The sequence below is a fragment of the Leishmania martiniquensis genome, chromosome 3, assembly GCF_017916325.1.
Source record: "Leishmania martiniquensis isolate LSCM1 chromosome 3, whole genome shotgun sequence".
NCBI classification, from domain to species: Eukaryota; Euglenozoa; class Kinetoplastea; order Trypanosomatida; family Trypanosomatidae; genus Leishmania; species Leishmania martiniquensis.
The window spans coordinates 190185-206170 of NC_090138.1; the positions used below are offsets into that span (position 1 = coordinate 190185).

At 64.4% G+C, this 15986-nt stretch overlaps 3 protein-coding genes across 3 annotated transcripts; all 3 read left to right on the top strand.

Moving 5' to 3' along the window:
* Positions 1–668: 668 nt before the first annotated feature.
* Positions 669–7145, top strand: LSCM1_08093 (uncharacterized protein; the record flags this gene model as incomplete). Its single annotated transcript, XM_067325434.1, has 1 exon — positions 669–7145. One exon carries the CDS (start codon positions 669–671, stop codon positions 7143–7145), a length of 6477 nt encoding a protein of 2158 aa, XP_067181539.1.
* Positions 7146–8830: 1685 nt separating this feature from the next.
* LSCM1_08094 (uncharacterized protein) lies at positions 8831–10021 on the top strand (the record flags this gene model as incomplete). The annotated part of the gene is made up of 1 exon (XM_067325435.1): positions 8831–10021. The coding sequence occupies one exon, from the start codon at positions 8831–8833 to the stop codon at positions 10019–10021; it is 1191 nt and encodes a 396-aa protein (XP_067181540.1).
* A 1905-nt stretch (positions 10022–11926) lies between these two features.
* On the top strand, positions 11927–15571 carry LSCM1_08095 (uncharacterized protein; the record flags this gene model as incomplete). The annotated part of the gene is made up of 1 exon (XM_067325436.1): positions 11927–15571. The coding sequence occupies one exon, from the start codon at positions 11927–11929 to the stop codon at positions 15569–15571; it is 3645 nt and encodes a 1214-aa protein (XP_067181541.1).
* Positions 15572–15986: the final 415 nt, after the last annotated feature.

Here is a 15986-nt window from a genome sequence, read left to right on the forward strand (position 1 = left end):
TGTGCAGGGACACCTACACACACACATGCACATTTACATTTACAGATAGATAGAGATATGTCCTCTCAGCATCCTTTGGGTGTGTGTGCGTGTGTGTCTATATACGGCCTCGCCTCACCTCTTCTCCTCCCTTCTCCTCCTCCCCTTTATGTGTGCGCGTTACAAATCTCAAGACGGAATCAAAAGAGGACGGGTGTGCAGACAGGCACGCCGGCACGTAGAGAGGCGCACCAAGACGCGCGTATTTAGACACCCGATCGGCTTGCGCAAGCTGGTCGTCGCTTCTCGGGTTAGCGTGTGGGCGTACGGCACATCTTGCCTCTGTCTGCGCGTGGGTGGTGCGCTGGGCCCGCACCGTCAAGCTCGACGGAGTCAGTGCGTGCGGGTCGTGTGCGCCTGCCTGAAGAGAGGTAACGGCTGCGCCACGAGGCGCCGGTGCTTCGTCCACACATCCGACAGGGCGCGGGGTGAAAGCAGCAGCTAAGAGGTGAGCGAGCGGACGCGGAAGGGTAAGCGAAGAGTCACGAGCCTTTGTGGTTGTTGAAGGGGACAGAGTGGAGAGGGCCAACATCCGCCTCACCCACTGCTACGAAACAGAAAGAGAGAGAGACCTCTTGGGGCCAGTCTGCTCGCGGCAACGGCTGTGTTAGCGATAGGGCCCGATGCTGATGCTGCCATCTCGAGGCCTGCTCCAGCGTGGAACCGTGGCAGCCACTGCGGCTCGATGGGCCGCCTCTCCTCCGTCCTCAGTGGCACACCGATCGCGCATAAGCAATGAGGCGGCAGCGTTGCGGCCGCGCCAGGAAGGCACACCCCCTCCGCCCTCCTCTAGGGAGAAGAGCGAAGGGCATGCCGACAGGGATGCAACGGCGTCCGCGGAGAGGGCGGTGGATGAGGTGGAGCGCCTCCTTGCCGCCACGGCGACGCGCGCTGCACCTGCCAGCCCGGCGCCATCTACGCAGACGCCTGCGCCCATGCTCGTCTCGTCGCCGCTGTCTACGACAGGCACCGCCACCGCGGCATCCGACACGATCGTCAACCCAAGCGCCGCGCTGCACTACAAGGCCCTCCATCAAGCAGCAGAGAGCACGCGCGGCAGGGGCGGCCCGACGCACGTGCAGTTGGAGCAGATCGACCGCCGCCGCAGCAAGCCAAGTCTGTCCGAGGCCGAGTTTTCCGTGGGGATGACGGAGCGGCTTCTGCCGGAGTTGCCGCGTCTGCCGGCGCTGCATGAGGTGCACTACGGCGACGCTGTGGTGCAGGAGCTGGACCGCAGCGCCTACTTTGCCCTGAAGCAACGGGACACCACGAGCACGGTCACCCCCTCCCAGAGGAGGGCGACGGCCACTCAAACCTCAGCAGACTCAGCGGCGGCACAGGACGACGCGGCCGTAGTCCTCATCAACGGCGAGGCGTGTAGGGAACTAAGCCTGGATGAGGACTTGAGTGTGGCAAGCTTCGCGGCGTTTGACGCCGAGGCCGGTAAAGCGTTTCCAAGAGCGTCGACCTCCACCACGGCTGACGCCGCGTCAGATTTCGCCAGCCTCACCGCCACAGAAGGGCAGAGGGTCGCTGCCGATGGCGACGGTGGTTGTGGAAAGGTCGATACTGCTGCTGCTGCTGCGATTGCCGGGCAGGGCGTCGAGGCTGACGATGCTGCGGCGCCTGGTAGCAACTTTGTTGACGACAACGACGCCGACGATGATGGTCTCTCGCTGCAGCTCAACTTTGCTGCGGAGCGGCCTTGGTTTGTCCCGGCGTGCGGGGTCGTGCAGCTTCACCCGTTATCCTCGCACGACTGCGCACTGCTGCTGCGCTTTGTGCTGCGCCTACGTCAGCAGACCGAGGCCGACCTGGTGCCGTCGCTGCGCCGCGCGCTTATTGCTGCCGAGCAGCAGGCGACGGAGGCGGAGAGAGGGCCGGCGGAGGGAGGCGCGTCCGTGATGTCTGAGAAGCCGCCAGCGTCATCATCGGCCATGACTCGCGCGACCAGCCGTGGCCGCGGCTCGCGCCTGACCTTAGCACACGTGCTTCGCTATCTAGACACCGCACCGCCGCCGGTCGTCCCCTTTACGGAGTCGCTCCCCGCCAGCCGCGCGGGCCTCTCTACGTCCAGCCCTCGCCCCGCTCCCCCCTCGCCCGCCTTTGTATTTCATCTCTACCTCGAGAACATCTCCTCGCAGAACGCCCTCGGACACCTCGCGGGCCTCTTCAGCATCCCTCAACGCTCCTTCCACACGCACACCGCCGTGAGCAAGATGTCGTGCAGCACCGTGCTGTGCGCCATCGCTGAGAACTGCGTGCGGCGTGAGCACCTGCTGCTACTGAACACCCTGCGTCACCCCGGATTCGTGTTGCGCGTGAGCGACATCCAAGAAGTGCGCGAGGACGCATACAGCTCTGCTGACGGTGCGGCGGCGACGACGACGACGTCGCAGCGGCTCTTTCGCGAGATTGCGCGCTGGCAACCTCTCTACCACACCGAAGTGCTGCTGCGGCGTGTGTGCAGCGCTGCCAGCTCAGCGAGCGGCAGCGGCCTGTCGACACGGCAGCAGCTGGAGCACCGCCTCCGCGCGGTGCAAGCGGTCGGCGCCATCTGCTTCTGTGCAAACCGTGAGGCGTCACTGGCGCGGGCCGCAACGGACGTGTTGCATGGATTCTTCCGCTCTGCCCTGCTGAATGCACTGCAGCGCCACAAGGCGCCCGTGCCGCTGACCCGCTTCCTGAAGCGTCCGAACTTCTCCACAGCGCAGCACGCGCACCACGTCAGCACCGATGCGACCGTGAGGCAAGTGCTGAAGGCGTTTATGCAGTGCAACGGTGACTGGCATGCCACAGTAGTGCGCACGCCGTACGTTTGGCGCCGCCGCTGGATCAACGCGCTGCGTGGGTTCGTCTGGAACACCATGGCGAGCCAGCGCATCCGCAAAGCGGGGCGGAAGGTCTGCATCGGCGACGTTGTGCTGAAGCCGGAGTACCGCGATGACGTGCATCGGCGCGGCATCATGACGGTCAGAGCCGAAGACGTGATGGTGGTGCAGACGGCTACGGAGGCGGCAGCAGCGTGCATGGAGGACGTCTTCATTCCTTTCCTCCGCGGCCGCTACCCAGCGCATCTCTTCGCTGAGGAGTCCACCGGGCACCCGATCATGACGCGCACAAACATGCTGGCCCTGCTGCGAGCGATGCACGCGCCGCAGCTGCTCCTTGGCTTCACGGATGAGATGCGGCTGCTGCTAGACGTCAGAGCCGACGTCTCACCGCTGCTCTTCCGCCGCCTGCTCGTGCGGCCGGTAGAGATGGAGTTCACGATCATGGAGGATAAGCCACCGATGCGATCGCTGCACTTCGACGCCGCGCGGCTTCTCACCAATGACCGCTGGTTGGCTGCCGATGACGCAAAGCAGCAGCCGTCGTCGTCCGGGGCAAAGGTCGACGACGACAGCAGCAGTGGCGGCGGCGGTAGCGCTCCGCGTCCGACGGCGCTACCGCTGTCCCGGGCAAGTCATTTAATGCCGCCTAGTGAAGTGCTGGAGCGCACCACCCTCGGCTCTCGCCTCGCGCCCGGCATCCTCTCGGAGGACGTCTTCCGTGTCCCCTCCGCAGACGACTACGTGGTGCTTGGTCACGCCCACCGCCAGCTCGACGGCGACTTTGTCCCAGCAGCCCCGCACTCCGACACCGCGGCCGTCGGCGATCGCGTGTACTCGGTGTACATCCGCGCTGTGGTGGAGCACAACCTCGCCGGCCTTTCGAGCATACTCCGCGAGCATTTTGCGCTCTCTGGCATCGAGACGGAAGCAGATAGCGCGCTGCAGCACAAGGTGCACCGCATGCGGCGCGAGCTCGATCCCGAGACAGGGCTACTGACAGCACCGGTATTCTGCTCGACTTGCTACAACCGTGACCACGATACACAGGAGCAGTGCGCCGAGTACCAGTACAAGCGCCAGAAACGCAGCGCACAGCTCGACCTGGCTGCCGCGGCTCTCCAGCCGGTGGAAGAATCGCACATGTCGGCAAGGATGTGGGAGGGAAACGCGGAGCAGCCGGCGGCTGCGGTAGGGGAGGATGGACATCACGGCACCGCCAGAGAGGAGGCCTTGGTGAGTGGCACGGCCTCCTCGACGTCGCAGGCGACGTCGAGCGCGCCGGCAACGGTGCCCGCGCGTACCGTATGCATGCGCTGGCGGCTGAGACGCCGCAATGACGAACAGCGATGGGGTGTTCATCTTTCAAAGGCACTGCACCTCATCGGCGTCGAAGATGCGTCACTCGTGCGGGAGGCCGCCGTGTGGTGTAGCGGCACCAGCGAGGGCGTGGACGCTGCGGCCAGCGCACCAGCGAGGGCCGTGGCCATGCCGGACGACGCCGAGACGTGTCCGTGGCCGTCCTCGTGGATCTCCCAGGCTGCCATGCTGGGGCCGCAGGCGGCGCAGTCCTCATCGCCAGCGCTGCGCATCCTCGGGTTCCTCTTCGCCGCGCTTTGTGGCAGTGCCGGCACGGCCACCGATACGGTCCCGCCACAGCGGAATGCGCTTCCAGAGCTTCTGGAGCGGTGTCGGGTCCTGCGGCTGCGACCAGCTGCGTCGGCGTTGACGCTGCCGCCAGCGCGTGGGGCGTCGGCGGCGTCTCTGCCGCTGACGGCGTGCCAATGGCGCTTGGCAAAGGTCAACGCGGCGTCCGTCGCGAGTCAGCGCGACGTGGCCGCCGCTCTGCTCACCAGTGCCGCCCAGTCGCGCGAGGTGTGGCTCACCTTTGAGATAGCCATCGACGTCACGGCCGCGGAGGGCAGCGCCGTTGTGCGGAGGCGTGGCCATGCCGTCGCCGATCCCTCGCGAGGCGTCGCCCCGCCGAGCGCCTCTGCGACGCCGCCACAGCAGTGGCACGGGAAAGGGGCGGAGATGCGACGTACCTTGAGCAAGGTTGGCCCCGACACCCAGCGGTGGGTCGGAAGCATGCCGCACCGAATCACCGTCGTCCTGAAGAAGCACCGTCGCGACATGCAGGCACATCGCTCGTGGGGGCTGCAGCTTGACGGGGCTGACATGACGCTCGTGAACTTCGCGGCGCTGGTGCAGAAGTTTATGGCTGGCACAGGCACGCGCGACTTGCAGCGGCAGGGCGGCGGTCACAGCTCCGTTGCCTCCATCGCCCCCGGAGAAGTGTTTCCTCGTCTCAGCAGCAGCATCAGCAGCAGCAGCGACACTGGTTGCCACCCTCACAACGCCGCAAAGCTGCTCAGCGACATTGAGCCCACGTTAGCGCCGCTCCTCAACGACATGTACCGCGTCGTGCGCATCCACCACACGCCGGTGCGCCACAAAGCAGAAGCGGCGCGCGCGATGGCGGCCTTTCAGGCATCGCTCGACACGGCGTTGGCGTCGGCAGACGCCGTCGCGCCGTCCTCGCAGCCCACCGGCGGCAGCCATGGCATCGAAAGCGCGAGCACGTCAGCACCCGCCGAGCACTTCTTCCTCACCCTCACACTAGAGCGCAAGGCCTCCAGCTACGGGCTCTGCAGCTCGCCGGACCCGGAGGAGGGGCAGGCGCCTGCAGCCCCTGAGCTCAGCAGCCGCGGCGGTGCTCCGGTGTCTGCGAACACGTTCCCGTCTCCAGAGACGGCATCTCCAGCCGCAGCGGTGGTGGACGCAGCTCTTCTGTCAGGTTTGGCAACAGAGCGCTGCCCGGTGCAGCCCATCACGGCAGCGCAGCTTTCGCGCAGCGTCGTCACGATTGCCATCAACCGTCTGCTGCTGACGAGCGCGACGAGGGACAAGTGGGGGCTGCGGCTGCAGCGGGGCACGCGGCGGCTGAAAGGCATCCAATGCAATGAGTGCTTCAGCTTCCACGTCTTCGCCAGCAAAAAGCCGCAGGGGACGCGCATCGCCGACACGCTGCGCCTCGTCCCCTCCTCCACTGCCACAGCGGGGGCGGCAGCAGGCAGCGGTGCGTCGACCTCGCCGACGGCACGGCGCGCTCATCATCTCTACTACGTGGAGCGTGTGAACCACACGGTGGTACGTGCGCACGCAGAGCTGCGCCAGGCACTGCAAGCGGCAGCCCAACCGACCCAGCAGCAGGAGCACTCCGCGCGTGGCCTGGTGGCGGTGCCGGGGCTACCCCCAGAGTCTGTGACGTTGAGCGTCCGCCAGTTCCCGCTGCTACGGCTGTCAGCAACCGTCCGTCGCGGCGGCGTGGGTGAAGAGAGTGCGCTCAGCCCTGTGGGTCTTCAGGTGGACAAGCACATGCACGTAGTCGCTGTGTTCGCGGGAAGCCCTATGGCCCGCGCCCTCGACGAAGCTGCAGGTCCCCTCTGCTCTATTCGGCGGCTGATCCGCGACCGCAGCGACGCTCGAGGTGCCACAGCCACCCCGCCAGAGGTTGAGCCAAAGGAAGCGTGGGGTGCTGTTCACGATGCGCGGCTACGGCAAGCGCTGGAGCGGGTGGACACCGCAGTCTCCGCGGCCTGTGGCGGCTCCGATGGCGGAAGCGCAGGTGGTGTCCACGGCAACAGCCGCCAAGACGGGCGCATGGCGAGAAGAGGGGCGGCAAGCGTGCAGACGACGCGGCAGCAGCACCAGTGGGATTACGGCATGGACGAGGATGACCGTGGCAGCGACGGCGTTGGCGACGGTGCCCCTGATGTTCATGGGAAGGCGGCAGCCGACAGGACGTCCCCGAGCGCGTCGGCGACGCAGACACCACCTTTGCCCGCGCCGCTCGCAGCGAATCAGCCGACTTTCCGCGAGGCTCTTCGTGACCTTGCCACGAGCGCGGCACATGTGCAGCAGCAGTTCGGCAAGTGCACCATGGTGGACGGTGTGCAGATGGTGCAAGCGACTATGCTGGAGGAATTCGCGCTGGCACAGCTAGCTAAGCTGAACCTTCACCCCAGACCAACATCGAGCGGCGCATCATCCTCCGAGGACGCGGCGGAGGAGACGGTGATGCTGGCAGCGATACCGAGAGAGCTGGCGCAGCTGCGTGAGCGTCTCGCCGCGGTACATTACGACGTTCGCTGGGAGGTGGTGTACGCAGTGGAGTCGAATCGGCCACTGCGCACGCCAGCGGACTTGGCGGCCGCCCTCGCGCCTGGCGTTGCCGAGGAGACCATCGTTCTTCAGCAGCTGATGGAGGACTGACACACGGCCAGGAGAGCCTCCGCGTAAGAAGGCGAAATGGCGGGCGCTGTCGGAAGAGGGCATGAGCGACGAAGGTGCGGGGTGAAGTGGACGGTTACGCCGCCACCGGTGCTCACCATCCATGCATCGTCGCTGAGCAATCTGACTACCGCGCGCATGTGTATTTCTATTCTCGTGACGTGTGTGTGTGTGTGCGTGTGCGTGTGTGCGTCTCTGCATGCGGTGGGCGGTGAGGGAAGGAGGGGGGAGGGGTGGTCGGAGCGGTCTGGAGGAGGGGGTGACACTGTCGCTCATGTGAGGTGCTGCCGCTTTCCTGTTCCTGTTGCACCGTTGAGAATCGTCGTGGGACAAACACTCGCAGGCACGTGCGCGTATACGCACCGTCACGCAGATGCATTAGGGCGTCTCTATGATGTGTCTGTGTTCGTGTGTGCGTGTGTGTGCGTCCGTCGCTTCCTCACACGTGTGTTCTGTGCCCCCTCCCCTCCCCCCTCTCCGCTCCTCCGCCCCGCCCACCTCCTCTCTCCTCTCTTGTAGACCGAAGCTGCGCAGTAATCGTCACGTAAAGGGAAAGAGTCGCACCACGTCCGAATAAAAGACCTCACATAAGTAAACGAAGAGAATGGCAAAGGTGGTGCGCGGGGGGGCGGAGGGATGGGAAGTGTGCGCATCAACTCGAGGCAACAGTCGCACGCGCGCATGCGCCCCCCCTTGTTGAACTGAAGGGCGAGTCTCGCAACGCAGCGGGAGGGCTTCGGGGAGGGGGGGCCAGTACGACTGGTACGCAGTCACCTCTGTTACCCACCGCCCGGCTTCCTCCCACCTTCGCGCACCTTTTGGGCGCTTCCTTGAAAGGGTTGTGCGCGATGAAAGAGCTCGTCGCAGAAGCCCCTCCCGAGCAGGAATGGCGAGCGCACGGTAAGCACCCGCTACGTGTCGGCCCTCTCTCCCCCCCCCCCACCCCCACCCGCACACAGAGACGCACAACACACACACACACCCTTGCCGCTACACAAGAGCACGCGGAAAGGGAAAGAGAGAGGGAGAGGCAGGCAGACAGATGTTCCGCCTCGCCCGCTCTCTCCTCTGCGTCCTTTATGCAGTATGAACGCGAGCTGCTCCGTTGGCAATCACGATAGCCCTTCTCTGCATCTCCATCACTCTCACCCACCCACTCTGACCCCACACCACACAACGTGGCAGTACCCGCCGCCCCCCCTTCCTACGACTACTCGTACACGCAAGTGCACACCCCCGGACGCTCCGCATCCTGTTCATTAGCCGTTGCCCCTTTCCCACAGCTGCAGCCGGCCTATCTGTGTGTGTGTGTGTGCATGTGTGTGTGCGCGACGCGCGTCTGCCGATTTGTACTCATTCAAGTACTAGGAGAGAGGTACGCCAAAGGCAGACGCGCTCATATTTTTTTTTCGGGAAGAACGCCGCCCTAGGCACGAGACGCACACGTGAGCGTAACAACTCAAGACGCAAAGCGGCAAGCAGCTCTGCTCGAGGACTCGTGTGCCTCTCTCAACCAAGCGTCTTTCAGCGCCAGTGTCTGTGGCTCGTCCTGTGAAAGTGCGAGCGGGAACAGGCGTTGCTGCGTTCTGCCTGTAGTCCTCTGGCAACCCTCCTCTCGCGCCCGCCCGCCCCCTCCCTTACCCTTCCCTTGTGCCAGCAAGCACACAATGCAGAGCCACACCGCCTTCGACCCGGAGCGTGAGGCGCTCCGAAGCGAAGCCATCAAGAAGACGGTGGAACGCAACGTCACGCAGGCTCGCTTGCGTAAGGTGAACGAAGACGTCAAGCTGCAGCAGCGGGAGCTGGACAAGGTGGAGGACCAAGTCAACGCCCTCCTCAGCATTGGCCACTACGTGGGGGAGGTGCTCAAGCGCGTGGATGAAGAGCGCTTCATCGTGAAGAGCATCAGCGGTGCGCGTCACCTGGTCGGCTATCGAAAGAGTATCAAGCCGGAGAAGCTGAAGTTTGGCGCCCGTGTCGCGCTGGAGATCACCACCTTCACGATCGTGAAGGTGCTGCCGCGCGAGGTGGATCCGCAGGTGTACAGCATGCAGTATATGTCCAGCGACAAGGACGTGTCCTTTCAGGACATCGGCGGACTTCAGCCGCAGATGCGCCAGATGCGTGAGGTGATTGAGCTTCCGCTGACAAATCCGGAGCTGTTCACGCGCGTCGGTATCGCGCCGCCGAAGGGCGTGCTGCTCTACGGCCCGCCCGGCACCGGCAAGACGCTGCTCGCCAAGGCCATCGCTGCCAACGTCGATGCCGCGTTCCTCAAGATCGTTGCCTCCTCCATCGTCGACAAGTACATTGGCGAGTCAGCCCGTGTTATTCGCGAGATGTTCGCCTACGCGCGCGAGCACGAGCCGTGCATTATCTTCATCGATGAGGTGGATGCCATCGGTAGCAAGCGTATCGAGGGCTCCTCCTCCGATCGCGAAATTCAGCGTACGCTGATGGAGCTGCTCAACCAGATGGACGGCTTCGATACCCTGGGTAAGGTGAAGGTCATCATGGCGACGAACCGGCCCGACACCCTCGACGCGGCGCTGATGCGGCCCGGCCGCCTCGACCGAAAAATTGAAATCCCTCTGCCGAATGAAGCGGGGCGGCTCGACGTCCTCCGCATTCACTCAGCGAAGATAACAAAAAAGGGCGACATCGACTTCGAGGGCGTCGTGAAGCTGTCGGAGGGCTTCAACGGCGCTGATCTGCGCAACGTGTGCACGGAGGCCGGCATGTTTGCCATCCGCGCCGGCCGCGACTACGTCGAGAACAGCGACTTCAACAAGGCCGTCCGCAAGGTTGCTGACATGAAGCGGCTGGAGGGCACGGCGCACCAGTACTCGGACCAGTAAGGAAGAAGCCGTTACAGCTGGTGGCGGCGTCGATGCCGAGTCGCGGACTGCCTCTCTAATGCACCGTGGTGACTCGCCTGTGACGTCGTGGGGCTGTGGATGCGCACACGTGTGCGTGTCTGCGTGTGTGAATGCCGGAGTCGGGGAACCGTGGGCACACCAACTGCCGACACCTCCTTGGCCGCCGCGGTCGCCTCCGCGCAGCTGTGCCCTGTGGACGTTTCCCCTTGTCAGAGAAGCGCGCGCGTACACACACACACACGTACGCACCCTTTCGTTGCTTGTGTCGATGTTTATTGTCGGTTGCCGCACTTGGGAGGCACACATCTGCGCGCGTGCGTGTCCGTCTGTATCCTGTGATTTATGCGTGATGTCCCTCACGCACGCACTCTCTCTCTTTCCCTCTGTTCCTCCATCCCTTCCCTTCCAACGGAAGGAGAAGCAAATCGGCATCCGCGAGCTCGGTGTAAGCCGTGGAGACGGCGCGACGTGGGCGTGGCGGTATGACACGCGGGAGAGAAGGGAGGAGCGCGGGCGGATGGCGGCATCATCGCGCGGCTGTGTGTGTGTGTGTCCTCTGAAGAGGAATCGCCCTCAGCAATCACACCACAACAACAGTTTCACACCCACACGTTGTTTTGTCGTCGCCTCTCTTCCTCCTGCCCACTCCCACCCCATCCCTGCGTGCCGACTTTATCTTTCCACAGGCACCAACGTATCGCGCGCCCCTCGCCCTACCTCGTAGCGCCAGGCGTCCGCGCTTTCCCCGCTCTGCCGTGCCCCCCTGCGAACCAAGCCGCCGCTTCCCGGTGGCAGCACTCCGAGGCACGCACCCCCCCGCCCCCACCACCGCCTTTCGCGCCCTCCTCAGTTGCTCCGCGCGCGTGTGCGTGTGAGCGTGTGTATGCGCTTCCACTCTCTCCTACGGCCTTCCGTTTCGCTTCGCTTGCTGCACAACGTCACCACGCCACGACGGACACTCGTCATGCCTCTTCCTCCGGCATCCCTATTGCGCGTGCGTGTGCCCTGAAAAGGGGACACGCTGCTGCTGCTGCTGCTACGGGCACTCTGGAAGGGGTACACAGAAGGGCTGAGAGGCTTCGACTCGCTCGTGTGTTCGGCTCTCCACCCTCTCTGCAAAATTAAACGCGCTCGTAAGCGAAAGCGGTGGCAGCCCATCACCCATAGAGGGAGGGGAGGGGGGGGAGGCCGCCGGTGACACGCGTGGCGGAGGGTCTTCTCCTGTGCCGTCCTCATGCGCCGCGAGTCACCCTCCCTTCCTCCCCACACACACACACAAAGATATACGCACACGTACACGTGATAGGTGGAGCCGGGCGCTGTGCTCCTCATCCGCGCCGTCCGCCGCCGCCGGCCCCCTCCTCTCCCTGTACCAAGCGGTGCTCTGTCGCCCATCTTATGGGCAGGATTACAGCCGCGCCTCAATCCAAGGGGGGAGTGTGTCCCGCTCCATCTTCCTGCCGGCTCGCTCTCGCTGAGCTCCGAGGCCCGCTTTCTAGCGTCGGTGGCCCCTGCCGATATGGTTCGCCCGAAGCGGGACGAACTCATCTCTATCGGCGCGCACTGCGATTCGTGAAGCGCTCGGCGGTGTGCGCGTGGCATCTGCTGCTGTTGCTCCTGTTGTATACCGCCAAGTCACCAGTACCGCCGCAGCGATCACCAGTCCGCTCTGCTGCCGTTGCCGCCGCCGCCTTCACCCCATTCCTCTTCGTGCGCGCCACGCAGTACAACCTCACCTTAGCCTTCCAGGCAAGCGACTACGCCAATGACGCGTGCGTGGCAGGCCGGGTGACAACGCCGACATCGCTGCGAACGCAGCCTGGCTCGGCTCTTGTAAGACCTCTGAAGGAGGGGGTGGTGGCACCGTCCACCTCGAGGGCCTCCATGGCGGCGGCCAATGTCTCTGCATGTCCGTACTACCCGATGTGGGCACTCCTGGCGGGGGTGCGCCGCCTGGAGGCGTCAGCGGGCGTCGTCGCGGGACGTGTTGGCGTTGATGCGGCGAAGGCGACGGCAGCGGAGACGGAGGCGCACCGGCGCACCTCCAAGGCGGCCGCAGCAGTGGTGCCGCCGGCAGGCGGCCCCGCCTACGTGGCGCCTGACGACTTCATCAGCGCTCTGTCGGGCCCGCGTAAGGCGCTCACCGCATACTACCAGGTGCTGAGCACAGACATCTTCTACTACATGTTGCAGGGGTGCACCATCCGGATCAGCATCGACACAGACGTTCCGCCAGCCTACCCCTACAACTCCTTCCAACGATACGTCGACGCGTACGCGTTGAACGTGTCCGCCACGGGCGGTGATGGCAGAATCCACGGCCACGCGTCGGTCAGTCGCTGCCCTACTTCCTCTGCGAGGACCAGAGCGGGCGGTACGGAGGGCGACGACGTGGACGGTGCAGTGTACCCTAACATCACATTGCAAGCGGCGTTCTTCTTTTGGAACCAACCGCGGCTGCACTGCGCGCGCAACGCGCCGGCGCTGATGTCCATAATGATCGACCTCATGAACCAGCAGCAGCAGCAGCAAGAGGATCCCGCGTCGAGTCAGCTCCGCCGACCGCACTCGCGAATACAGGCCAGGGAGGAGTCGCATCGCGCGCTGTCGAATGCCGACGTAGCCGTGGGCTACGCCAGTGTCCCGCTGACAGCCGGCGAGGCCACTACTGGCTCGGCCTCGCCCCCCTCCACTGGAGCCGTCTACCCGTCCTGCGTCGCCAACATGCCCTCGCCGAGCGACATCTTGTCGAGCAGCCAAGACGCGCGAGTCACGATGGACCGCATGCAACTAGGCAGCTCCGTCATCGTCAAGATATTCAGCTTCGATGTTTGGTGTCAGCTCGCGGGCGCGCCGGTGCCATCCGCTCTCAATACAGGACGCCCCTCGGTCATCGCCGCTCCGTCATCGGTCACGTACGAGACCTTCTTCTCCAGTGACCCGACCATAAGAAACGGCGGTGGCGACGCTGGTGTGTCCACCGATAGCGCGGCGACGGCTGGGCAGCCGTACAAGTTGCTGGTGGACCCGGAGAAGGTGTGCACGGCGCCGGCGCTCTACACCATCTCCCTGAACCCGTTGCTCGCACAAGCCTCTTCCTGGGGCCTCGGCAGTGCAGCGGAATGGCTGCAGTCCTCCGTGACGGTCACCCACGACTACCCTGCCGTGCGCGTCGTCGCGGTCGTCGCGCAGTGCTCTGGCGTGCCGCTCTCCTTCACGGTGACGGCGAGCTTCGCCAACCCCGGCAACTTTGCTGGCAGTGGCGAGCATTACTTCACCTCCGTCATATACGCCTTCTTCCTGGTGTGCTACGCGCTCCTGCTCGCCGTATTCCTTGTCATGATTGTGCCCTGCAACGAGCAGCAGCGGCAGCGGCATCGCAGCCGACACGCGAGCGAAGACCAAAGCCGCAGCGCCACCGGCAGCCCATGCCAGGCCACAGCCACAGACGAGAAGCGGCAGTCGTCTGTCGAATATACCCAACGCTGCGCTGGCACCTGTGGAATAGTTTGCACACGCGGGCAACGGAGAGGTCGTCGCACGAACAGCCGAGACGGCCAACTTCGAGACTCGGACGGGGGGACAGAAGCAACGCACGTGAATCGCGCCAGGAATGTCAAGGCGAAGGAAGAAAAGGCGGCGGCGACGACGACGCCTCGAACACGCGCGCTGGCGCGGCACGGCACGGCCGAAGGCGACAGTGGCGTGAGTGACGCCGGCAGCGAGCCTCTTCATAGAGAGTCAGGCGAAAGCGGTGGGTATCAACGCAGCGGAGGGGCTGGGCCGCCACCGCCGCAGCAGCAGCAGCAGGCGGAGGATGAGCGCGTGGCGGAGAGGTGCTGTGGCAGTAGCGAAGGCAACAACTCCCAGACCACTCTCTCCTCATTATACTCAGTGCATTCGAGGACGTCCCGGACATCCTCGAGTGACGATGACATCGATGGCGGCCGTCTGGACGCAGAAAGGGGGGCGAGGGGGCGTGACTTTACGCAGAGCAGCCGCCACTGCGGGTCCCCTCTGCGATCGTCCTTGGCGCACACCTCATCCTTCACGCTCTCCTCCTCTTCCTCTGGCGACGACTCTGAGCATAGCAGCATGAGCAGCAGCAGCAGTGGCTCGAGGGACAGCACGCATCACCACCACGACGACGGCTACAGCCGCGCTTCCCGTCGACGACAACGCCGGAAGAAGCAGCGGCCCCGCCGGCGGCGTCATGTATCGTTCTCCTCAGCCTCTCGCCGCAGCGCCGCCAGCGAACCAGCCGGCGACGGCAGAAGCTCGAGCACGGACGGGACAGACGCCGAGTGGAATCCGATGGCAGGCGACACCCACAACGGCGAGCTTCGACAGGGGGCGCAAGCATGGCGAGATCGAGGAGAGGAGGGACGACAGAGCGGCGCACAGGGCGCCTCCAGCGCCTTCGCTTCGCCGCGTAGGTGGCGTGCCAGAGTAAAGCGAGTGCCTGACGGCGTTCGGCGGCGCGTCCTACACCCGCTGCGCGATTGGTGGGCCAAGCGGCACATCCTCGTCATGTACGCACCCATTCAGTGGCTTGTGCTCACCCTCATCGTGCTGAAGTCCCTCCTGACTGCCCTCTTGGCCGCGAAGTTCCTTCAGCTGGCTGGTGTGCACTTCGATGCCGGCTCGATCGCCCACCGCCTTCCGCTCGTGTGCGTCATGTTTGAAGTGGCAACGGACTCGCTACTGATACCGACTGAGATGTTGGTGGCAATGGGATGGGGTCTGGCGTTCACGACGCCACTGCCCACGAATCACATCGTCATCACCTGCCTCGCCACGCTCACGATGTTCGTCCTCTTTGTTTTTAGCGCCACATGTGAGACGGAGCAGCTGAGCATGGTGCTCACCATAAATCGGTACACAAAGCTCATCAATGGTCGCCCATGCAACGCCATCGTCTTTACGCGTGCTGCGTTGGAGCTCGTCTGCCGCGTTCACAATGTGCTTCGCATGCTTGCTCTGTCCGTGTGGCTGTCGAAGACAGTGGTGCCAGCGGACGCAGCGGCCGTGGTGCGGCAGCGCAAGCTGCGTCAGAGGCAGCTGCAACGCGCGCAGCGCGAGGGTCATCAAGGGCACGGAATGGCAGGGGCCGCCGACGGCATCGGTGAGTTGGCGTCGGATCAGTCAGATTTTCACCGCCGCACCTCATCCGTGTCGTCATCCTCGTCATCTGCGGAGCGCAGCAGCCCGTCTCTCGATTCCACCATTGCCGCCATGACGGGCAGCACAGCAGCGCGGCCGTTGGCTCTGGTCTCCCTTCGACCCCCGCTGCGCCTCGGTTACCCTGGCGTGTCCCTGTCAGCTATGGAGGTGTATCTGCGCTACCTCAGTATGCGGGTCCCCTTCGCGATGCTGCTCGTATGGCCGCTTCTGCGACTTGTCTGCGGCTACACCTTCTACGAGCCGGAAGACTACTACATGGCGGTGGCCCTTCGAGAGGTCCAGGTCGTGCACCTCCTCGGCGTCATGATTGCGCTCTTGCGAACCTCATCGCCACTTTACTGCTGAAGAGAAGCATGTGAATCCGCATCAGCCCACCCTTCGCATGCGCGCCCACGCCGGGGAGGAGAGGGAGAGACACGTGCACGTGTCCTGTGCGCGTCGCTGTCGGCGTTGTCGAGGCTTCGGCCTCCGCCGACGCACCCGAATCCCCTTAGCCTTCCCCCTCTCTCCCCCCTTACGAATGAGACCCGCTCTGTGCATGTGTGTGCGTGCGTGTGTGTGTGTGTGTGACACTTCTCTCAAAGGCCCCACGTCTTCACTTGGGTGGCACGTCTGCATCGGCAGCTGTGCCGGTATGAATTCCTCTCTGCGCTGCCGCCTTTGCACCCCATCACGCGTATGCAGTGAACGCCACTCAGCTCGCCCACACCCTCCCATGGAAGCGCATCACCCGCATACACACACCCCACCCCTCTCTCTC